Raw genomic sequence first — 25750 nt, 5'->3', positions numbered from 1 at the left:
CTCAGCTTTCTTTGTAGTCCAATTCTCACATCCATACATGACTACTGGAAAAACCATAGCTTTGACTAGATGGAACTTTGTTGGCAAAGTAATATCTCTGCTTTTTAATATGCTCTCTAGGCTGGTCATAGCTTTTCTTCCAAGGAGCAAGCGTCTTAATTTCATGGCTATAGCCACTATCTGCAGTGATTTTGGAGCCCAAGAAAATAGAGACAGCCACTGTTTCCACTGTCTCCCCATCTATTTGCCATGAAGTGATGGGACTGGATGCCATGATCTTAGTTTTTTTGAATGTTGAGTTTTAAGCCAACTGTTTTACTCTCCTCTTTCACTTTCATCAAAAGTCTCTTTAATTCTTCTTCACTTTCTGCCATAAGGGTAGTGTCATCTGCATATCTGAGGTTATTGATATTTCTCCCAGCAATCTTGATTCCAGCATGTGCTTCATCCAGCCTGGCATTTTGCATGATGTACTCTGCATATAAGTTAAATAAGCAAGGTGACAATATACATCCTTGACGTACTCCTTTCCCAATTTGGAAACAGCCTGTTGTTCCATGTCCAGTTCTAATTGTTGCTCCTTGACCTGCAAACAGATCTCTCAGGAGGCAGGTAAGGTGGTCTGGTGTTCCCATCTCTTTAAGAATTTTCCAGTTTGTTGTGATCCATAGTTCCCACTAATAACGCCATGGAAAGGTTACTACTCTTTCCTTTTTTCATCAATTGTTTAGGTTGATTGATATTAATAGTTAGATGTTTAGATAAGTTGTATGAAGGTGTGGATAAATATATAATGGAATTTTAAGATAAATCAAACAAGCAATTGCAGTACATAGAAAATTTAATTTGAAATAACTTAAAATATTTCATCAAGATGCTTTGATTCAGTGTCTGGGTACCATACATTTAAGAAAATGTTTGGGTCTGATCTCATATTAGTTCAGGTAAACAAATATAACCAAAAACTTATATATGTGCATATATATTTGTACACATATATGTATACATGTGTTTATATAAATACATGTATACATATATTCAGGTTATACATATATATTCTATATATATAGAGAGAGTCAAGATACATACGTATATAAGTCTACTCTCACCCAGAGGTTAAATTCTCTACTTTTACTCATGGCACATATTTTAGAAAAATTACTCCCAAAAGGTGCACTTTAATCATATATGGAATGAATCTCTACTCTTCCACTTTTAACTAAAGTTCTTTAAGGTTAATTCAGATATAGAATGAAACTCACTTTTGTTGAATCCCAGAGGAATCTGAGCTGAAAGAAACCTAAGTATACCCTGAGGCTTGTTTCCTGTCTTTAGGCAGACAAACGAAGTAAAGCCACCAAGAGAGATGGACTGCTTGTTCTTTACTTTCAGAGCTCTATTTCTCAACTCCCAGCATAGAAACATCTATTTCATGAAGTGATTTTCTTAAAATAATCTTTTTGTTACCTATGGACACAGCAAAGTAACCATGCACAATTAAATTTTTAGCTTGCCTCCAACTGGACTTTTTTTCTAGAAATCTTCCTCCATGATTATCAGCAGTAGCAAGTATGGCAGGAGAAACGCAGTTCTCTAAGGGAATGAGATTATTTCAAATGGATAGGCCTTTTCAGCAAAATGTTTTGTGAAAGTTTCTTGAAGTGTACACTTTCCTTTAGTGCAGACCCAAAGACTTGTGTTCTCACACAAGTATAAACTTATTTGGGGGTTTCAAAAGTCCCCCATACTTTCATTTTTGTGTGGCCTTTTAAAATGTAAATTAAAAAAAAAATCTATGATTTACTAGATGCAGCAAGTTGTTAAAAATGGACATACATGTCAATTTAGATTATAAATTTGGGATTACAATGAAGCATCAAGACCATAAAGAACACAAACATTTTATTTTTATAAAGAGACTTGCACAGAAGGAACATGTTTCTGTTGTGTGTGTGTTTTTATTTCCTTAGCTTGTCTCTGTTGTGTGCACAAAACTAGGAGAGGATGTTTTCCTTTATTTTGGTTTAGCTAAGGATGCTCTGATATAATATATTTTAAGAGGTGAAAACTTGTAGTTCTTAATCTATAAAGAAGAATTCTCTAGGTGAATAAATAAGAAAAATACAAAAAATTAGGAAAATATGTAAACTCAAGTTATGAGGTATTTCAAAGATACAGTGCCAGTAAAAATTTTCTTTCCCACAATTTGCAACTGCCAGATCTCTTGCTTTAGTCTTTCTATGCTTCTATCTGAAGAAACACAGAAAAGTTTGAGATCAAAGCCCTTTTGTGGATATGAGGGTGGCAGTAGTTCAGAGAAGAGTCAGAAATGGAAAGTAATAAAGCAATATTTAACTGTCTTTATATAAGAACAAAAATATTTCCTTAAAACGTTGTTAAAAGATTTTCCTTTTAGTCCTGAAAACACTGTTTTATAGAGCATGTGATTGTCTGTGTGACACTATTTCCAGAGTGAGGTTTTTCTTTTTTTTTTAAATACTAGGAAAGTATGACTTATTCAAATTAGATTTTCCATGCTATATTTAGTTTTACAGGTGTATTTAATTCTAAATTCTGGAGAGATTACATATATTAAAAAAAAAATCCCAGGAAACCCTTACACCTAACCCAAACACAGTTGCTTTTACCATTGCACCATGATCTCTCAATTTCTGTGGCTTATTGCTTCCATAAGTTAGAAATCCCTGAATTCTCTGTATCTTACTTCCTATGGCTAGAGTCTGAGAAACTGACCTACTATAATTTTTCTTCTAAATAACCAAGTTTCTTTTTTCAAAACTTTTTGATCTTTTTCTTAGAGTTAAATATGCTCACATACCAAGATTCAGGAATTCCCAGCAACCAGATTTCATTATGCATATACCAGAAACACGCAGATCACACATGAACATGCTCTCAGTCAGCATACATAGGCATTCATTAAAGGTGAAAACCAGTCTTGAGCCAAACACACATACATGTGCAAATGTACAAGTAACAGCAAATTATTTTAGATCCTAATGTCCTTTGAATATTAAAAACGAGCCAGGAGACAGCCCCTGTGACATTTGTATACTCTAGATTACACTTTTCATGTAGAAGTAGCTTCATATCACATCTCGTGAATTTCGTATCGCACAGCAAAGGACCATGCTGAATACCATGCCAAAGATCTGAAACAGAAGAAACCACTTGTTAATGACTTTCAAATGATGAAAATTGATTTTTAAAAAAGGCCAGCAAACTGCCTGTATGTTTAACTCAAGTTAACAAGTAATTATAACCAATAATTACTGGTTATAAGTGGCACTTCTATGTGTGATACATAATTATGGCTACTGGTTAAAGACTTCCATTAACTGCTTAAAATACATTCCTATTTTATTATTGTTTTAAAAATAACAAGACTCTGCTCTAAGAAAAGGCATCTATTTCTAGCTTATAGGACTGTTCTTAATAATTATAAGACTTAATACACTACTGGTTTTGGAATTTTATATTTCAGGTTAACCCCAGATCTCATTTTTATTTTTACTTTGGAAAATGTGTTTGTAACCATTTGTTGTTTAAATACACCTGTGGTCTAAATAGTTTTCTATTGCTGGCAAAGCTCTGAATTTTTGCAACACTGACCACATATTAAAAAATGGAGCATCTGGGGACTTTCCTGGTAATCCAGTGGTTAATACTCCAGGCTTCCACTGCAGGGGGCATGGGTTCATTCCCTGATCTGAGAACTATGATTAAGATTCTGCATACCATGTAGCATGGCAAAAAAAAAAAAAAAAAGCCACTGATTCATTCAAAAAGTGGACCATCTCTTCATTTCCAGTTAATTTTTAAGTGCAAATTATTCTTAATAAAGCATGATTATTTAACTCAATTTCACCAAACCGTAAACTGAGGTGTTTGAACTATGGCATTACTGACATCTTCTATGTCTTGGATAATTCTTTGAGAAGCTAAATATCTGGCAAAATCAATAGCTACTTAAATGGTTTGAACAGAAGGATGCCAAAAAATCATTTTTGTCTTCAATAACTTCTACAATTTTGTAGAGTCTGTGAAATGCTATGTGTAGGTGTGATATTTATAAACTGCTACCAATGTTTGTTCAAAGAAATTAGTATCATAATTCTGACTCTCTCTTCAATCTCACCCTACATCAGACTAAGATCTATAAATGCTGGATTTAAAAAGGCACGTGTTATCAGTTTTTGGAAGGGAAAAGATAGACTTAAGGGAATAACCGGGTTCGGGACTCTAAGCTTCTGACTGACAGAATTCAGCACCAGGGTGTGGCAGGGGAGACACTTAATGGCCATCTTGTTAACTGATTACACAAAAAAACTTACCTTATGAAGAAAAGAATAAAAGAAGGAACTTTGGGGGTGCTGAGTCAAGATGGCCAACAGAGGGCATTCCCCCTTTTCCGTGGTTGTAAGGCTGGATGCAACCCCTACTTAAGCTACATTGTACCCTCAGAGAGAAGCTTCTTCAGTCTCCCCCGGCACTGTTGCGAGTCAGGGGCGACCACTTTTAGAATGGGCACTTGAGACTGTAAAATTGTTGGCAGGGTCTATTTGATACTTCTGTTAATGCAGATCTTTTTCAAATCTTCTGTCTCAGAACTGTCCTTGGGAAGCCACAGGCTGGTCATTAGGCTAGCCCCAGGGTGGGTGGGGAGGGGCCTGAGAGAGGTCCCCAGATAGGGATGTCCTCAGCATAGTATTTTCACCCATTGCCCCAGCCCTCTGTGCTCTAAATACAAGAAAGGAGCAAAGATGACTATGTGTCCCCTGAGAACTGCCAATTCATTAATTTCCTCACAATTCCATTGCCCTTGCCTTAGCTTAGACCATGAATTAACCTACATAGGAGGACCAGAGGGTAAGTCTATCTTGTCTGCTCAGTTGTTCAGTCATGCCTGATTCTTTGTGACCCTATGGCCCACCAGGCGCCTCTGTCCATGGGATTTTCCAGGCAAGACTACTGTAGTGGGTTGCCATTTCCTCCTCCAAGGGATCTTCCTGACCCATGGATTGAACCCACATCTCCTGTGTCTCCTGCATTGGCAGGCAGATTCTTTACCACTGAGCCACCTGGGAAGCCTATCTTGAAGTGAAAGTGAAAGTAGCTCAGCCGTGTCCAACTCCTTGCGACCCCATGGACTATACAGTCCGTGGTAGTTCTCCAGGTCAGAATACTGGAGTATTCTTTCCTTTCCTTTCTCCAGGGGATCTTTCCAACCCAGGAATCGAACCAGAGTCTCCCACATTGCAGGTGGATTCTTTACCAGCTGAGCTCCCAGGGAAGCCCCAAGTCTATCCTAGCATTATAACTGAACCCCTGGACAGTGGAAATCACCTCTTTAGGGGCTTACCTAAATCTTGCTTCCCTCCAACTTTATCTCCACATTGAACTAAATGTCCTTCCAAACCTGGGTGGCTCCCCTCTACCTTAAAGGATAAAGCCTGACCTATCAAAAAGTAACACAAAGAACTCAATTATGTGGACCCTCCTAAACCATTCCAGTGTCATCTCTTGCTACACCTACCATAGCTTTCTGACCCTATAGACTCTTGTACATTCTTCTTTTGGGCTTTAGAGGTACTGAGTTACTTGCCAGTGCATGGGTGCACTATGCTTCAATTTAGACTTTTATGTATGTTTTGCCTGGGTCCTGAGTTTGGGAATACTCATTACATGTAGATCTAGCATTTATTGACTGCTGCATTCCAGACACTTTATATGAATTAATTTCTAATTATTCTTTATATCTATTATCCCACTTAATCTTCACAACAATTTTATGAGGTTGATATATTAAGATCCCCATTCTGCAGATGAAGGAATTAAGACATAGAGAAATTAAGAAAACTTCCAGTGACCCCCAGGGCTTGTAAGTAGTGGAGCTAGCAGTTGAATCCAGGGAGTGGGATGCCAGAGGTCACACTGTTAATCACTACATGGTGCTGGCTCTGAAGATCATAGGTGAGAGAGTTTAACCTATGTTATCTTCAATTTCTAACAAAGGAAGAGACTCGGAATTAAAAATCACTTGTCTAGTGTAAGCTTGATGGCCTCAAAATGGGAAGCTATTGCAATGATAAACTCAAAGTCATAATTCATTTAAAATGGAAATTTGTGTCATATTTTTAGAGAAGTATTGATGGATCTAATTAGCTTTGTTCTTAGATATCCTGTCAAAAAGTCTTTGTCTTTTATGAGAAATCTCTCCAAAGACACTGCCACATCACACTTGAAGAGAAGTAAGATGCAAAGGTTCAAAGGCTTTTTAGGGGGTCAGAGAAGGTATTCTAGAACTTTCTCACCGTGAGACCTGCGATTCCAATACCGACAATTCCGATGAGCTGCAGCTTAACACTGATTATGCTCTCAATTTCATCAATGCAATTCTGTTTTGGAAAAGAAAAGGTCAGGAATAACAACTGATGGTATGTGTGAATCATCCAGTTCCAATCCATTCCTGTGAGAGTTGACCTCTGTCAGCTTCTGGTCATATTTAAACCATTCCTTCTAGGTACTTACAATCTCCTTTAGGGTCTGATAAATCAAAAGTGTAGTTGGGAGGAAAAGGATAATATTCTCCTTTTGCTGGAATTTTCCTATTTAGGCCAATGGCTGCTTCAAAGCCCTGAAACCTGGCTGGAGGAAGCTATTCTGGAACATGAGGCATTTAAAAATTTGCAGCCTCTCCTTTCTTTCAGCAAATAAAAAATAAGTAAAATACACCCAGAATAATAGCCCCTTGTTTTGGGTTGCCATTTATAGTTTAAATGATTTTACATACTTTTTAAAAATACTTGGTCCAATTCACAATGCAAGGTAGGCATCACCTAGTGGTAGGTATGTAAGTAAGAAGCTATAAAGTCTGTATAGGTTCAAATTTAACAAAGGAAAGCCAAGTGCTGGGGGCTGGAGGAATGTTTTCTTCCAGGGTGGCTGAGATGGATGGCCTTATTCTTCCATCTGCGTCCCACAGAGACTGTGCAGGGCAGGCCCAAAGAAACTTCATGGATGGGGGAATATTGGACACAGGGGCAGAATAGCTCACTCGTATAGTAATTGAAATTACTTTCTCCAACTTCTGTTTGGTCCTCTTAAATACAGAGGTATTCTTGCAATCCAAATTTGTCCTTAGGCTGCCCAGGTCCTTTTACTTGTCAATGATCAGCTCTCTCTGATACTTGCATAAGCTATATGAAACTCTTACCACTCTCCTCACATCTCCTATCATACTTCATTCATTCATGGTTAATTCATTCAACAAACATTTCTCAGCATCTGCCTTACATGCCATGCCACTGGAATGGCATGATGGATTTGGAGAAAATAAGACATGGTTTCTTTCACTCTCAGGGAGCTAATAGTTTAGAGAAGGCCAAGGACTCACAAAAATAATTACATTGCATTCTGGTAAAAGTTTGAGAACTACTGCTCTAAATAATGACTTCTTTACTTACTGGAGTCAAGCCACAGAAATTCTTCCAATCTTCCTCACCTGCACCTATAAACTTATACACCCCATTCATCCAGTGCCACGTACTACTCTCTGCAGGGAGCATGCAAGGTGAGCAAGGCACACTGCTTCTTGTCACTGCCCTTGTCTGTGGAAAGTTAACCCCTTTACTGACTCTGGATCTTAATCTCTCATCACTTCTGGAAGCTTGTACTGCCACTTATCTCCCTTCCTTCCTACACATTCAGCCTCTCCTTCTCCACCGACACTGTCACTCATCATGTAACACCATGCACATGATCTGCAGTCTAAAACAGAAATCCGCTCTAATAGTGTCCTCCAGCTCTGCCCGTGTCCCCTTCCTTTCTTTCACAGAAAGTTTCTTTCTATGAAAAAGAAACTAAGAGGTAAGGAGATAGGATACTGTGAGGACCATGATACAGATGCTTCTCGAAACATTCTCATACTTCCCTATTTCCCACATTGTTCCTGCGCTTTCCCAACTGCTTCACCAAAACTGCATGGCAAATGTCATTAAGGATCTTCTAAGCATCAAATCCAACACATCATTTCCAGCCTTTATGTCCTTGTCCTCTCCTCAGCATTTGACTTTATGGACAAGCCACCACCTCCCTCACTCTACAGGAGCATTGTCTTTGAACTTTCCTTCATTCTGACTCCTCCTACACAGTCTCATTCTGGCTACTTGTCCTCATGAGTGTGCATGCTCAGTCACCGAGTCGTGTTCAACTCTTCGTGATTCCATGGACTGTAGCCCACCAGGCTGCTCTATCCATGGAATTTTCCAGGCAAGAATACTGGAGTGGGTTCCATTTCTTTCTCCAGGGGATCTTCCTGACCCTAGGATCAAACTCACATCTCCCATGTCTCCTGCATTTCAGGCAGATTCTTTACCACTGAGCCACCAGGGAAGCCCATTTTGTCCTCACTTTACCCCTTAAATGATAGTACTTTAGCCCACCTCTTTCCTTATTCTACATGCTCCCCTGGGCATTTCCATCCACTCCTAGGCTTTAGCTATCATCAGCTTGCTGGATTCTGACACCTGTGTCTTCATCTCAGATTACCTGTAAATTTCACAGGTACCTAGTATACAAACTTAACTGAAACTGAAGCTGTCAACTGCTCCTTACCCTCTGTTCACCTCTCTTAGTGAGTGAGCCTCTGTCTACCCAGCAGGAGTCCAAAGTCTTAGCTTCTTCCCTTTTACCCCCTACCCACATCTAGTCAGTCACCTAGGACTCTGGATTCTACCCCGGACATCTCTGAGTCTGCCGCTTCCTCTCCCTCCCCACTGTCTGTAACTTGCTCTAAGCCTTCATCCTCTCTTACCAGGGTGAAAACAAGTGTCACCTCATGGCCTCCCTCCATGGCTCTCCAGCCTCCTGTTCTACCAGTCATACCCCAAGTCGCCTGAGTGCTCTTTCTACAATGCAAAACCGATTATGTTCATCCTCTACTAAAAGCAATGGCTTCCCTCAAGTTCCAGGTATGAAATCACGCCTTTGCCAGCCTTTCCAAAAGTGTCCCTTGCCATTCCCTCCGGGCTCCCTATTCTCTTGCAATCCTGGAATTTCCAACTGTCATGTTTTCTGTTCCTGCTACTTTCAGGACCGGAATGACCTCCCCTTATTCAAACTTGGCTCAAGAATCCCATCCATGGTCAAGCATTCCTGACTCCACTGTGTCTCCACTGTATGCTGGGCAGATACTGTACTCTGCACTGCACCAGCTCCCTTGGCTAGTCTGTGAGGCCACTGAGGTAGGGACCATCTGTTTTCCATCTTCGAGTTTTCAGAACCTGGCATAGTGCCTGTCATGTAGCATTTAATAAAGGAAGGATTTATCAGTGCCATGACACCCATGGAAGGGTATGGGGCAACATTCTTAGAGTGCACACCCCTGGCCTTGGTGAACTTAACTAATGCCACTCTATTTGCCTTATCACCGGCAAGTCAGCACACCGTCATTCCCCAGGGTACCAGGAGATTGGGACTCAGTATTGCTTCACTTGTTCTGTATGGAATAAAACTGAGGCTAGAAGCCACTGTGAAAGGGCCTCCTAGAATCACACCCTCCATCCTGAGGGCAAGAACCATCTTAACACCACAGGCAGGATAGGAATCTGGTAGAGAAGCTTACCTTATGTCCTACGAGCTCCTTTGGGCAGGTGGGTTGGACCTGTTCAGAGCTTTCCTTTCCACAGCACTGAAACTAGAAAGTCAGAAAAGAGCTTTTAGGGAAGGTAATGGGAGGGCACAGAGGAAGAAGTAGCAGTTACAAGTCTGGGTCTCTCTGTAAAGGACTGGGATTGCTGAGGCCACAAAACATCTTTGTTGCCTGACATTGCAACCCAACAGCCAATTCTGGGGAGAGTGTGGTCATATGGTCATGCTGGCAAAGCAGAAAAATGACTTCACCAAAGTGTCCACCTTTTATGACAAGAGGTGACTGGAGGCAATCCAAACAAGGTAAGAAGCTGACAGTGCCTATGTAAACTGCTGTTTTTAGACAGGAGTTGGGTCTTTAGATTTTTCCTTTTGGGTTTGCTGAGTAGCTAATGTTTTATGAGCTTCAGGAAAGGCTCATTAACTGCAGAGAGCCTGGAATAGAGAGGAGAAGTGACCACAGAGAACCCCAGGGACTGAACGACTGGCCAGCCACCAGGTATCCTGCCTTAGGGCTGCCCTGCAAAGACAAAGGAACCTGTGTGCTGTTTGACGTCCTTGGTGCGGCTGTGGCTGAACAGGATAAATGGTTGGCAACTTCCAGGACAGACCTGTGACAGACAAGAACTGGGCTACCTGAAAACACCTGGCCAGGAGTTCATTGCTGCTTCTCTGTATCACTGTGGTTGAGAAATCAGGACACCACTGGCCTGGCCCACCTCCCCCGGAAGTCTTTCTCGATTAACCGCTGGTAGCTGAAGAGTACTGCCCTGACAGCACGTTCCCACAGGACGTCCTGGGAGAAGCCGCACATGCCTCTCTCACGTACCCCTTTGGCTCACAACTGGGGGCTGAGTGAGGATCAGGGAGGCAAGGAACTTGCTCCAGGTCATGAAGCTGTTCTGCGGCAGAGTAGCAGCTAGAGATAAGCTTTTCTGACGTGAAGGTCATGGTTGTTCTTGTTACACTGCAGGGCCACTCTTGACAGAAGCTGGTATTTACTTGGGCAGCTTTGTCTCTCTGGGTGCATGTCCAGACTTCCTCTTGTCAACTCTGTGTTAGACCTTTTTCTCTTCTAGAGTCTACATATAACGCAAAAGGTGACTCCCACGAAGGCAGAAATACAATGCTGCTGCCTGGCTTCACTCAATTTATTCTTATTTTTAATTTAAGTGATTAGAGAGAACCTAGCTTGTGCATAGTATTTGTTGCTGTTCAGTCGCTCAGTCATGTCCAGCTGTTTGTGACCCCATGGACTGCAGCATGCCAGGCTTCCCTGTCTTTCACTATCTCTCTGAGTTTGCTCAAACTCATGTCCATTGAGTCGGTGACTCAACAATCTTTAGAAGATGAAATCTGAAGGAAGAAGTAAAGTCACTTACCGTTGAGTGGAAGGTGATAAGAGTCCCATTTCCCTTTTCCTTGTCTCTAAGGTAATCATTATAAGCTTCTTCATACATGGTCTGAACATGACGTATTGCCTGAAAAAAATATCAGGAAAACAAAGGGACATGAGTGGGAAGTTTCAAATGCTCTCCTTTCATCAAGAAAAGAGCCCTCTTCCCCATCCTTCAAGAATATGGCCTTTCCATGTGTTTATTTGGACTTGAGGGTAATTCTGCATATATGGACCAGATTGCAGGTTCTGGAATTTCTAAGATGCTTCTGATGGAAGGATAGCCTAACCAAAAATAATTTTCACAGAATGGAAAGATTTCTTAGAGTGGAGGTTCTCAGCCCTGAATGGATAGCAGCAAAAACTGAACCCCAGGTTCCTGGACCCCACCCAGGTGATTCTGATGCACAGTCAGGGTAGAAACCTATGCATTCTTGGGATTCCCTTGGAACAAGTACTCAAATCTTTTCATGACATGGTTTAAAAGGTGTTCATACCAAGGAAAACTGTTTCAGCATTTATATACCATAGAAAATGCAGAGAATGCTTTTTCTAGTGTAACAGCATGTGACCCCCAAATCCATAGGCTCTCAAGAAGTTGTAAGATCCAATTCCTCTAACCTACATATTTGAGGTTAAAGGAATTTGAGTAAACTCCAGGAGGTGGTGAAGGACAGGGGAGCCTGGCGTGCTACAGTCCATGGGGTCCCAAAGAGTCGGACATGACTTAGCAACTGAACAACAACAATAACTTCAGAAAAATTCCAGAGGAGGTGATATTTACTCGTTCTACATATTTACCATTTAAAAAATCTAAAATAAATTCATAAACAGAATTGATAGCATGTGAATTAACATGAAATACAGCAAAACTTAAGATTCCGTTCTTCCTCCTCTTCCATTTCACTCCTCTTTGCATGTTTAAGCCTAAAAAGTTCCCTTTGTCTGTGGGTTCTTCTGATAACTTATCCTGCACGCTTACAGGTTGAGCACAAACCTAAACTGGCTTCATGGGCACCCAGAAGGCAGACTGTAGTCTTTGAGGTTGACCTGGCCTCTGCCCAGGCCAAACCCTAAGAACAAAGGACAGGCAAACAGGGATGCGAATGTGTGTTCTTCCCCATCCCTACTTCTCACACCTGTAATCTAGCTCCTCCCACATCCCAAGTGGGATCACCTTAAATTAGAGAGCCTTTCGTTACAAAAACCCATAGATTCCTTTATGTATGTAATGAAAGCAATTAACTACCTCCCCAGGAATATATGTGCACTTACATGTATGCACACACACACACACACACACACACACACACACACACACACACGCTTAAGCCTGCACCACGTTTCTAGGTTAAAAATTCTGCATAAAAGATAATTGTGGGGGTTATTTGGCTTTGGAATATCACTGTGGTTGTCAATATTTTCATGTCCTTTGCCATAAAGAGAACACTTTAACCATCATTAAAGAACATTTATAAGTAACATTTACTTACTACATCCTTGCCTATGAAAGCAAATACTCCAGTGGTTATTTCAGCAGCAAATATCACCAATAGGCAGGTAAAAAACTGTAAAGGAGAGAAAATACTAACTTCATTAATTCAATAACCTTTTTAATTTATTTAACCTCTTTAATTCTAATTCCATTTGAAAAACAAGGTTATTAGGTTGAACAGAAATATTACAGAAGGAAGCATCTGATCCCTTAGTCCACTTGCCATTTGTTCACTCAGTAATTCATTCAGCAATCATTTATTGAGCATTTGCTCTGGTCCAAGAACTGCCCTGGGCACTGGGTATACAGTGGTGAATAAGATAAGATCTCAGTGTCTCTGCTCTTCTGGACGTAATATTAATAATAGAAAGAGGAGGAAATGATGAATGAGTAAGCAATAGAAGAGTAAGATAATTTCAGAGTGATAAAGAAATTCCACCAGTGCCTGGCACCCATATGTTCAGTGACTGCTTGATGAACAAAAGAGGTTCTATAAAGATATAAAATAAGAGCAGGAGATAGAGAGTGACTGGAAGTGTTGGATTTAGAGAGGAGGTGACCTGAGACTGGATGCTCTAGATGGATTCTCTGAGGAGGAGGGGGTGGAGGTGAAGGGTGTTCTTCCGGACAGATTTCTGCTCTGATCTCGTGGGTCTGCTCTGATTAACCTAAGTTCAGTGATAAACAAGACACAAGATGCTCCACACAGGGGAAAAAGAAAGAGTGGAGAACTGAGGAAGTGAGTTAGAAACCGTACATGGCAGGAGATCAGGAGAAGCGGCCATAGTTCAAACATCAAAGATTGCAGAGAGCAAGGAGAGGCTGCCTATTAAACCTGCTGTTTCTGACGCCTCGTGGAGAAATACAAAAACTTCCTTTCTGTGCCTCTTTTTCCTCCGGTCACACTGGCATTGGATGGATAGCAGTTAACTGCAGTTTTTCCTTTTTTTTTTTTTTTAAACAGAGGCTGCTTGTTAAAACAAACCACAAGAGGGATGTTTGCTTAAATTATTGATCTCAAACAGCAGTACTTTTCTTGTAGATAACAGTGCTTCCCTGACTACAGGAATCTTGTAGCCTCCTCTCAGTCACTGTGAGGTATCATCAGGCACTTTTCCTCCCCAAACATCTTCACACTAATGAACTAATTTTTTTTTTTCCAAGCTTTCCATAGACATAGGGACAAAGATAATGCCCAGCTCCAGGCCAAGTCCCTCCCCACCTCTCCCCACTTACAGATCCGAGAACACACTGCGACTCCCTTGTGGCCCCACAGCACCCGAAGAAGCCCACGGCCATCATCAGGGCCCCTGCTCCAACCAGCACATAGAGCCCTGCGGGGAGAGCACAGAGAAGATGCTGACCAGTCACCATCGGCTCTCTCCCCAGCACCAACGCCGCCAGCCTGGCCTCCGCCACCACCACCCCAGACATCCCGCCTGGCAGAGCCTTCAGTTGTTAATAGGATAAAGGTTAGCCCTTGGGGAATGCTTCCTGCTGAGCGCTTCCAACACCCGCACAAGGATCCTGAAAGGGAGGGGCTACTATAATCGCCAGGGAACAAAGAAAGCCGTGTTTAGAGAGGTGAAGCAAGCCGCTCAGGGTCACACGACGAGCATCCATTCCACAACTCCACCTCCAAGTGCCTCCTATCTGCCTGGCACTGTACCTTCCAGCCTCCACTACCCCTGTGAAGTGAGTGTTAGTGCCATTCACATAAACTGGTAACAATGAATCCAAGGGTGGTGAGGAGCCAGTGCCAGAGCTGGGATAAGAACCCACGTCTTCCTAGGAGCCTGTGGTCTCTCGTGGCACTCTGGAATAAGTAGCTGTCCCCTCCTTGTGAGAGGCCCTGAGGACAAAGTGTCTGGGAGGGGAGAGGGCTGTTGATCGGCCCAGGCAGAGACAGGGAAGCAGGGAGGACGTGGGACAGAAGAGGGGGGCTTTTAATTAAGGAGAGGGGTGGAAGACACAGTGATGAGGCAGTAAGGTTCTGTGTGAATGATAAACTTTACAGGGCAATACCACATACACAGGACACATGCTAGGTCATACATGTTATAAGAAAAAAGCTGGTGAGGGGAGGTGATAAGGTAATATACACCAACAGTGTTATTGTTAATAGACTATTAGCTACATTTGCTTTAAGGGCTTCTTTTCTCCAGGAACTGTTCTAAGCACTTGGCACAAATTTATTCATTTAATCTTCATGAAGCAGGTACCATTATTATCTTCATTTTTCTTTTTTTTTTTTAGGCAAAGGAGCTGGGTCCTGAAGGTCAAGTGATTTGCCCAAGATCATAGAGCTGGGATAAAAATACCCATCTGCCTCTAAAGCCAGCTCATGGCCATCAGCCCATCCTGCCTCCCCAGCAATAACAGCGGCCTCAATTTGAGTGATAATTTTGCTCAGTTCTAAAGTCAAGCCACAGGAACAGCTGTTCTCACAGAGAAAGAAAAGGGCAGAAATGTTCTCATTGTGAGAGAAAGAAGGACAAGCCAGGTTCTGACTTCCTTTTCTGATCCTGAGATAAGTTAGAACACAATATGGGGTCTGGAACTTGGCTTGCTTAGAATAATGCCCATTGCCTCAACTTTATTTTCTGCATTTTATTCATGTGAGTCACCTGGAAACCACTCCCATCCACGAGGGGTGGGGAGTTGGCACGCCACCCTTGTGGGGAAACCCTGAGGCTGGCCTGCAGGGTGCCTCTGGGTGGGAAGCCCCCTCTGGGTGCTGCCGGTGGTTTGTGGGCAGACCTTGCTGTTCCCTGACAGACGGAGTGGCAGGCCTGCCACTTCCTGCACCACCCAGGCTGTTCTCAGGTCCCTTTTCAGAGTCGGGGAAGCCCTGTTCTTCCAAGGTCCCTAGACAGGTATTTATGTATTTCCTGCTAGGCAGGCTCAGCCACTTCCTCCCTTTTCCTTTTCCCTAAAAAAATAATTTCATGGAGAATGGATGTGGTAATGAGAGAAATGAAAACATATTAAAAATAATACTACTGTTGGCCCCCCTGCCTAAAGACCTTATTGTTCTAAAGAATTTCTTCACTTTTCAAAGCTCTTTTATTTCCATCTCCTCAAAGCAGTAAGTAAGTAAGTAAGGCAAGTATTTTACATATTTCTGTTTCTATAATGGGGCTCAGGGTAGCAAAGGGCTCCAGGCAGGACACACAGGCCCGGAGCCCTGATTCCACCCCATTGAAACAGTTCCCTCACAGAACATCTCCTGGTTGGGCCACCTTATTGGATGGATTTCCTGCTTACAATGTCCGTTGCCTCTTCACCACTACATGATACTGTCTATAGATCCTGCTTGGAGTCACAGCCTAGAGACTGGATGCCCTGGGATCCTTATCCATCCTACACTCCAGTCACATAGGAATTCATCATGATGAAACTCAGCCTGTGGGTTCCCATATATGTCTTTCTCATCTATAGATGTTAAACCCTCAAACAAATGTTATTCACCCTACCTAGAATATGCCAAGAGCAAGATAGAATCCCCAGTCAGTGTTTGTTGGATACAAGGATAAAGAGAGAGCAAATCAGATTGGAAGTTCTGGTTGGACTATCAACCATCACCTATCTTTGCTTAGAGATACATGCTGGGACTACATTCCAACAAGCATCCAAGGAGCCACCACACGGCTGGGCTCTCCCGAGTCAGGCAGATGAAGACTGGCTGCAGGCCCTGCAGAAAGGCTCCTGAGAGTGTGCAGCCCAGGACGGAGGGGTGCTCCTGAGGAGGCTCGGGTACAGTGGACAGAGGCACCTGAGTCTGAGGCGGACAGAGCCGCTCCCCACTGTGAACAAGCTCACTCAGCCCCTTGCCCTTCTGAAGTAAGAGCTCCCTTAGAAAATGTGCTTATTTGTACAATATTCCATTCTTCCAGTGGTAAAGAATCTGCCTGCCGATGCAGGAGATGTGGGAGACGTGGGTTCGAGCCCTAGGTCAGGAAGGTTCCCCTGAAGTAGGAAATGGCAACCCACTCTAGTATTCTTGCCTGGAGAATCCCATTGACAGAGGAATCTGATGGGCTACAGTCCATGGGGTCTCAAAGAGTCGGACATGACTGAGCACATACATACTCCATACTCCATTCTTAGGCTATCGGAATCACAGAACTCAAAGCAAACACCCTGAAACTAACCCAGCAGCTCCAGTTCCCGAGGCCTCTCCCTGGCAAACCTCTCCCCAGCACACCTCCTGTGCATGTGTGGCCACATGACTCAGCCCCATGCCAAACTCATTGGAGTTGATGTGAAAATCAGAAGAAATTCTACTCGTGGCAAAGGTCTTGGGCCTGCTGAATCCAGTTTCAAATCTGGCTGTAATACTCTGTATACCACGGGGCCACTTGTAGCTTCCAAGGATACCTTATCCTTTTTCTGATCTGGCCCTCAAAACACAGCTATTGAATGGACAGATTGATTGACAGCCACATTTTAATTCCAACATGCTTTCTGTAGGTCAGGAAGATCTGCTGGAATAGGGATCGGCTACCCACTCCAGTATTCTTGGGCTTCCCTTGTGGCTCAGCTGGTAAAGAATCCGCCTGCAATGCAGGGAGACCTGGGTTCAGTCTCTGGGTTGGGAAGATGCCCTGGAGAAGGGAAAGGCTACTCACTCCAGTATTCTGGCCTGGAGAATTTCATGGACTATACAGTCCATGGGGTTGCAAAGAGTCGAACATGACTGAGCAAATTTCACTCACTTTCTGTGGAACCCTTTTGCTCCCACAGCAGCTTTGTGACACGTGGATAACCTATACCCAATCCCCTATGCTTCCTGAGGCCTGTTTCCCTTAGTCTGAGAGAGAGAAAACATTTTGATATTGCATTTTTTGCATTAACAGCTGGGCCTTGCCATGCGAGTGATCTCCAGGTGACCTGCTACCACCAATTTCCTAACAATTCCATCACTTGTCTCTGGTTTCAGATCCTTCTTTCTAAGCTAGAAGCATCATTCCAAGTAACACAGAAAGGAGACAGTGACCTCCTAAAAGCCTTGTCTGAGTCAACTCATTTTTAAAGGGCTCACCTTTTAGGGACTGAATAGTGGCATGGACATCAATTTCAGTGGCTTTTTGGCAGCAGATGATTTTACATATCCATCTAATGACCATTTTTCATCTAAAAATATTTTTCTCTGCTTCTATGCAACTTTCCCTTCCTCCTAGCTTGTCATGGACACACACAATTATATATGAATTTAGAATACTGGATGGGACTTAATTTATGGAGAAAGTTAGGACTTGTGTGATCAGTTGCTCAGCTGTGTCCGACTCTTTACGACCCCATGGACTGTAGTCCACCAGGCTCCTCTGTCCATGGGATTCTCCAGGCAAGAATACTGGAGTGGGTTGCCATTTCCTTCCCCAGGGGATCTTCCCGACCCAGGGATGGAACTTGTCTCCTGAATTGGCAGGCAGATTCTTTATCACTGAGCCACTTGGAAAGCTGGGTAAGGACTTGGGTTCTTGCTAAATAACAATAGCAGCTGTTAGTTATCGAGTGCTATTGTAGGAGACACGGAGTCATTCAACACTAAGAGTGACCGCCACCACTCCAGTGCCTCAGGGGCTCTGAGTCTGTACTATGCCCCTGACGGGCATTATCTTAGGAACCTGGCGCCTGAGAAGCCTCAGTGCTATCAGCTTGTCTCTCGCTCTGACTACCTGGCATCTAAACCACTCCAATATCTCCCCTTCTCCTACTCTCCTATGTAGTCGTGCCAGCCACAGGCTGACTCCTCCCTCGGCCTGCCCTGCAGGAAGAACAGCCGCTAATATTCACTGAGGGCTCACTGCACTCGAGTACATTCACAGGTGAAATCATCTCATACGCACATCAGCCCTGTGAGGTATGTAGAGGTGGTATTCATATTTCAGAGGGGAGGAATCTGAGACACAGAGAGGTAACTTACCGAAGACTGCACAGCTTGTAAGGCTTGGAACTGGAACCAAACTCAGGGCTCTACTCCAAAGTGCACACCCTAACTCCTATGCTGCACTTTCAGCAGGAACCAGAAGAAAGCTGATTTTCTTAACTAGAAATCTGTAACTTTTCATTGGAAGGACTGATGCTGAAGCTGAAACTCCAATACTTTGGTCACCTGATGCGAAGAGCCAACTCACTGGAAAAGACCCTGATGCTGGGAAAGATTTAAGGCAGGAGGAGAAGGGGAGGACAGAAGATGAGATGGTGGGATGGCATCACCAACTCAATGGACATGAGTTTGAGCAGACTCTGGGAGATCATGAAGGAAAGGGAAGTCAGGTGTGGTGCAGCCCACAGGGTTGCAGTCCATGACAAAACAACAACAATAAATGGCAGGAGGGTTCTTTATCTCCTTCCTTGAGAAAAGTGCCCAAGGAATCTAACACTGATGATTTCTGGGGTTTCCCCTCAAAGTATTTTCTGGGGTGGGAGCCAGAAATCTGGGCCTGCCAACTGTGTCTTTAGGTAAGTCCTCTTATTTCTCAGTTTTGTTATTTGCAATATGGCAATAATTATCTATACTTAAGTTCCTGTAAAAATGCTTTGGAGAAATTGTGTCAACAGTGTAAGCTATATCACGTGTCTGTTTTGCAACTACTATGAATCTCAGGTACAACTAAAACTTGAGAAGTAAAAAATATTACCAGAGTGAGTCAGAGTCTTTAAAAAGCCCCAGAACACTCAGCACTGGAACCCTTACCTTACACATGACATCTAGCCACAGTCAAAGCCAGGCTCTGCAGCTCTGTATTCGCCGAGGGACAGCCACAGACAGCCTGGGATTCCAGAGAGTGAGTGGCTGTGTCTGAGCAGGCAGCTCCTTCCCCTTGGGGAGGAACCTGCTGATGCCCTCCATCCTTAGCTCACAAACATGACTTCATGTGTTCCAGCCTTCTGAGGGCCCAGGGAATCTCTCCCCACCCTGTGCCTCTAGAAGGAAGACCCCTGTGTTGTCTATACCCCTAAGGGGCAGCCCCAGAGAAAAACTGTAATGGGAGAGCAGACTGGCATGTTAGTGGAACTTGGAAGACATTGGGGGTTTCTCCCAAGAGTGAAGGAGACCAACATGAAGAGGGTCTGGGAAACAACAAGTCACCTAGCCTTTCTTGTTGCCAGTTCCACTCTTGCCAGCCTCTCCCTTCTCCACCCTAGCAACCAGTGGATGTGATACCCTGGGTCAGCCTCCAGGTCTTGACCTGAACTCAGAAGTCCTTGAGAAGAGGTGGTAGGTGCAGTCAGTCTGACTGCCCTGGCTCCCTGGCCTCATTTCTAACTCCCCTCACAGCTGGATCCTCTCCACACTGATCCTTAACTATGAAGTCAATTCCAGATCTTTATTATATGAAGGGACATTCTCTCCATCACCAAGGAGGAAGACACAAGGGTCCCAGAAAGGAAAGCATCCCCCTAGAGGAGGAAGTGCATGTGTGCTGTGCTAAGTAGTGTCCGACTCTTTGTGACCCCATGGACTGTAGCCCGCCAGGCTCCTCTGTCCTTGGGGATTCTCCAGCCAAGAATACTGGAGTGGGTTGCCATTCCCTTCTCCAGGGGATCTTCCTGACCCAGGGATGGAACTTGTGTCTCCTGCACTGGCAGTCGGGTTCTTTACCAATAGCACCTTTTGAACTATGATGTTGGAGAAGAGTCTTGAGAGTCCCTTGGACTGAAAGGAAATCAAACCAGTCAATCCAAAAGGAAATCAACCCTGAATATTCATTGGAAGGACTGATGCTGAAGCTGACGCTCCAATACTTGCCATCTGATGCGAAGAGCCGACTCATTAGAAAAGATCGTGATGCTGGGAAAGATTGAAGGTGGGAGAAGCGGGTGACAGGACAAGATGGTTGGACAGTATCATCGACTCAATGGACATGAGTTTGAGCAAACTCTAGGAGATGGTGAAGGACAGGGAAGCCTGGCATGTAGTCCATGGAGTCACAAGGAGTCAGACACAGCTGAGGGAATGAACAGCAACAACCACTTGGGAAGCCCCAGAGGAAGAAGAATTTCCTACAAAGGGTGGCAGTCATCTGCCCAGAAGCAGGGAGTTACGTGTCTTCCTGAGGTCCCTCTCAGGGGAAGGTTGTGTTTCTTTAAGAGCATTTTAATGGGCCAAGCTTGTTCTCCAGGGCTCTTTAAAAAGTGGTGATAAGAGTTTAATGCGCTGATTGCTCTGGAACCTATTCTGAAAAGAAAATACACAGTTAAGTGCACAGTACCTAGCGACATGAAGTGAGATTTTCCAAAAACTGGGCCTGCTTCTTCTTTAAAGTCCTATTACCTCATACTGTTTGCTATGCAAGTCCATAAAATGGCATCCTGGTACATTTTTTTCTTTTCATTTTATTACAAGAGATCTGGTATCTTTCCTATTTGGAAAATTATTTATTGAGGAAAGAAATATCAACTTCTATAAACATGTATATTGCTCTTTCTATTTATAAGAAATATTTGAAATGGAGAGAAGTTTCCTGACTTCACAAGGACTTTGTTGGCACTCACTAGAGAGACAACACAGGAAAACAAACAGAATAAGCACAGGCTTAGGTATTGGCAAACCTGGATTGAGGGCTGAGCCCCATTGTGAAAAGCTGGAAAACCACAGCTGACTGCCAGCCCCCCTTTCCTGTCTGTTTCACACCCTGGTCCTTAGTCTCCTTATTCTGTTCAGTGCTAAGACTCTGTGATAACTCTCTTCTCTGAACTTTGAGCACTGAACATAAGCATTCTCACCACCAGCCCATTGTGGGTGACTTAGAGAGGGGAGGTATGACTGAGGAAGAACCAAGGGTGGCAGGCCCATGCCCACATCCCAGGTCACCAGGAACAAGCAGGAAGGATTCAGGCCCTGTTGTGGGGGCTGTTGTTTTTCCCACCCTGAGTTCACTTCCTTTTCTTCTCTATTAGACAAAGAACCTCCTTCACTCTCAGCCCATGTGGTCTGAGAGGGCTGACTTGCCCCAGCTCCATGGCAGGTGTGAGGCCCAGGCTTCAGCCAACAAGCCCGTCTCAGGCAGCTGGCCACAATGACTGGTGTGGGAATGGGCACTGGACCCAAGACCGCCAATGACAGTGAGACCCAGGACTTTGGTTGAGTCAGTTGGGAGAGGAGCACACTGTTGCCATGGTTACTTGGGAGATGGTACCTGGAGCTGTGGGTGGCCGATTTATCAGATCTAGGGGGAATCTGCCCCAGACTGGAGCCACAGGAAAACAGAGCTAAGAGATGGCTACAGACTGGATTCTGATCACATCACTTGTGTCCCTAAGATGAGTATTAACCCTGATTTTTCCATTATGAGTCAAGAAATTTCTGTTTTGCTCAAAACAGTTTGAGTCAAGTTTCTGTGATTTGCAACTGAAAGAGTCCTGACAAATACGTCCACAAACACGTGACATTTCTTGCATCCTGGGCAGTTCATATTGCTTTAGTTTAGATTTGGAAATAGGATCAGGAATGTTTGGAGCTAGTTCACCCTCCTACTTGGTGCAGGAATCTGCTGTATGGATGGAAGATCCATTTGGATTTTTGGTTAAATACCAATGTATCAGAGGGGTCACTTCTATAGAAATCTGCTCAGCTTCTTTGATTTCTCAAACCATTGAAAAGTTTTTCTTTTGTTGGACCCAAATCTACACCTGTGAAACGGCTATCAGTGCTTTGTTTCTGGAGGAACACAGATAGAGGCTGCTCCCAGACTGGCCTCCATCCTTCCTTCCACACCCTCACCCCTTCTCTAACCCAGCAGGGTCCCTGACTTCTGTAACTCAGGTTTCCATCTGAAAATCATGAGTTGTGACTTCTATGTTTGACTCTATCACTGATAACTTTTTTTGTTTTGATTCCTTCTGCCCCTGAGTTTAACAATGTTTAATAATGACATTTAATAATGCTTAATAAAGTTTCTTGCCTTTCTATCCTTTTCTTCACAATTCCTACTGCTACCACCATGGGTTATGACCTTATTTCTTTAGGTATGACTGTATCAATAATCTAGCATGGTCTTTTTTGTCCTCCCCTCTCATTCCAGAATAATCGCTTTAAAATGCAATGTAGATTGATTGTGAAAGTGAAAGTCGCTCAGTCGTGTCTGATTCTTTGTGAGCCCATGGACTATACAGTCCATGGAATTCTCTAGGCCAGAATACTGGGGTGGGTAGCCTATCCATTCTCCAGTGGATTTTCCCTACCTAGGAATCGAACCAGGGTCTCCTGCATTGCAGGCGGATCCTTTACCAACTGAGCTATCAGGGAAGCCCTGTAGATTGATTGTACCCTCCTTCAAACTCTAAACTATCCTTCTGCTGTTTATTTTGTTTTTTAAAACTGCATTATTTATTTACTTTTGGCTGTGCCGTGTCTTCGTCGCTGTGCGGGGCTTTTCTCTGGCTGTGGAGAAGGAGGGCTCCTCTCTCGCTGCCCTGCGCAGGCTTCTCTTGTTGTGGACCACAGGCTCTGGGGCACACGGGGTGCAGTAGTTGCGGCACTTGGGCTCTAGAGCACAGGCTCGGTAGTTGTGGTACGTGGGTTTAGGTGCTCAGAGGCACGTGCTATCTTCCTGGATGAGGGACGGAACCTATGCTTCTGCATTGGCAGTTAGATTCTTTACCACTGAGCCGTGAGAGAAGCCCCCCTTCTATTGTTTATTAAATTAACTAGCACTGGCATTCAAGGCCCTCTGTATCTGTCTTCCCTCCCTTCTCAACATTTCTAATTGTAATTTCTTCCATGCCCATATGCTTTGCATTCTGGTAAGAGTTATCTGCCCAGCCTAGGCTTGCTAATCACTGTCTCATAGGCATGCCTTGTGTCCCAAACCTCTTCAGTCCCTAGTCGTCCTCTTCTGTATTGATTAAGGTTGGTTTTTCATACCTAACTCAAATCCTTCTTGCCTTACCAGTTTAGAATGACCCCTGATGCACCAACTGCAAATACCACTAAGTTGGCACTTAGTTATACACTAGTTTCTCAGCCTCAGCTTATCACATGGTCTATACCAGCTTCCCACTCCTCACCCCTTTCCCACTGCGGGAAGAAGCCTTCACTATCCCTCCCACACTGAGGTCTCTGCCCAGGGAAGCTCTCCCACCCCCACTCCCTTCCCTGCCTTCCCCACCCCACTCTGTTCCACTTCCCCTCCCCTCTGCAGTCCCTAGTCATGGAGGGACTCTGATTAGCCCCTCCACACCTTGAGCTGTCTCTCTTTATTTTGAGTTAGGTGTCTCTCCTAGACAATTTAAAATATACAAAATCACAAATACACAAAACAAGAGCTTGACTGGGCAGGGCTTCCCTGTCACCCTATGGATGAGCAAAGGACTGACATTGTCGTGTACCCACTTCACTCAGGGAGTGCAGCGGGGCTTTCCAGTTCTTTGGACATGAATTGTGGTTACGTGCTGGGCTTCTTTCTTGAAGTGGCTGAAAGAAGTACAACCATTCAGTCCCACCTGGTCGCCCTCGGTTTTGGAAGCAGAGGGATGAACCAGGTGTGGGGTAGCAGGGCCCTCTCCCCTCTGCCTGGCCTGGGTGGGCATCTGGGGCTCTGATCTGCCTCCTCTGTCTCTCTCCGTTCCCCTCCCATGGAAGTCCAGCTGCAGGCTCCCCTCTAAGCCCGGGCAACCCCATCTAAAGAAGGAGAGGCCGCAGTCACTCACCCACGTAGAAGTACTCTGGGGACTTGTCCTCCGAGGAGAAATCCTTCATGGAGCCTCCAAACCGAAACCATAGTCCAAAAGCAATGACAGCCGACCCTGCCAGCTGAAAGGGAAACAGCCTGTGTTTACAAGGGAGGGGAACATGTGTGTATGCTCTGGGAGACTGGGGGCTGGCAGAGGGGCCCCTGAAAAACCAGCTGGACCCCTCTTCATCTTTCATATAGTGGGGGTGGAATGATGTGCTCAGAGTCCCCAACCCCAGGTCCCTGATGGGATGTTAAAGCTGGGCTCTCCTGATTCCAAGCTCAGAGTTTCTCCCATTCTGTCAGGCTGCCCTGCGATTACGGGGCAGGCACGGTCTAGCCCAGGATGCTTCTCAAAAAGAGTTCCCACAACAGTCCCCCTGGAAGCTATCTGCTCCTTGTCCTATTGTTCCCTGCTGGGTACTCTGGACTTCCTCACCAGCACCACAGAGAGAGGTCACCAAGAGCAAGATGAACTCCCAGACCTGGGGGACACCCACTTTTCTAAATAGGAAGAAAACACGCCAACCTCAGAACCCACCCACACCTCCTGAGTGCACAGTGCCCAGTTAGAGAGCCGCTTTAGAAGCATCTAGAACCTGTCCTGCCCGCCCAGGCCACCATGGTCACTGCACTGCCCCGCCTGAGGATGGTTCTGCAGGAGGGGAAACTGGCCGGGGTTTTTTTGTCTCTTTCTTTCCTTTTTTTTGGTTGCTATTTTGGGTTTCCATGGAAAGCAAGAAAGGAAAAAATAATTTTCTGAAAAAGCCTGGTCTGTGTGCTGTGTGGCTCATGGAGAGGCTGAGTGGCTGGCACAGGCGGTGGCTGGGCAGGCTGGCGGCTGCTAGACTCATTGCCTGCTTCTCTGCCACTGTGAGGGCTTCTGTGAGGCTCCGCACCGGTCTGAACGCCCTCCCTACCACTGCAGGGCTGTCCCAGCGGGCTCCCACCATGGCTTCCTCTCTCTCCACAAACAGCCATCTCGAATTTCACTATATCAGTTCAACAGTTACTCACTGGCACCTTCTGGACTCAAAGCACCACAGGAAAGTGAGCAGAGATGTAAAAAGAGCCTCCTGGTTCGGCCAACCCATCCGGTTAGAGCTGGGCTGCCTAAGCCATCCCCAAACCATTAGTTCAGAGGCTGCCCCGGCCCCAGTAGGGCAGAGCAGACACGGAGGCAGAAGCATCAAAGTCAGAGACAAGGAAAATGACGTCAAAGTCGGGGTCAGAGCCCTATTTATACAGGGTCCTTCTGTGGGCTCTCTGTGAAGGGCTGGGGCTCTCTGACTGGGTTTATATGAAGACTTTATCTCTTTTCACCCCCGTTCCCTTGGTGGCCAGCTTCTTCAGTAGAGCAGCATGATGTCTGCAGGAGGAACTGGAGGCGCAGAGTTCTACCAGCTGGACTCTCTGAGGTGGAACAACTAAAAGTTTCCAGTACTTAGAGGAAAGCATTAATTGGATAATGTGAGGGACAGCTAAAGGAACTGGGCTGCTCGA

At 44.5% G+C, this 25750-nt stretch overlaps 1 protein-coding gene across 1 annotated transcript in view; it reads right to left on the bottom strand.

The window, feature by feature from the left end:
- Nucleotides 1-823: 823 nt before the first annotated feature.
- Nucleotides 824-25750, bottom strand: part of TSPAN2 (tetraspanin 2) — a 40390-nt gene continuing 15463 nt past the window's right edge. Inside the window, exons 2-8 of the mRNA XM_043877181.1 lie at nucleotides 24225-24327; nucleotides 13800-13897; nucleotides 12562-12636; nucleotides 11055-11153; nucleotides 9647-9718; nucleotides 6336-6419; nucleotides 824-3173 (exon numbers count right to left, since the gene is read on the bottom strand). Coding sequence (XP_043733116.1) covers nucleotides 3108-3173; nucleotides 6336-6419; nucleotides 9647-9718; nucleotides 11055-11153; nucleotides 12562-12636; nucleotides 13800-13897; nucleotides 24225-24327 — 597 coding nt within the window. The 3' untranslated portion in view covers nucleotides 824-3107. The remainder of the gene's footprint in view (nucleotides 3174-6335; nucleotides 6420-9646; nucleotides 9719-11054; nucleotides 11154-12561; nucleotides 12637-13799; nucleotides 13898-24224; nucleotides 24328-25750) is intronic.

This window comes from Cervus elaphus, chromosome 20, assembly GCF_910594005.1.
Source record: "Cervus elaphus chromosome 20, mCerEla1.1, whole genome shotgun sequence".
Taxonomy (NCBI): domain Eukaryota; kingdom Metazoa; phylum Chordata; class Mammalia; order Artiodactyla; family Cervidae; genus Cervus; species Cervus elaphus.
This window is presented reverse-complemented; position numbering and strand designations above follow the sequence as displayed.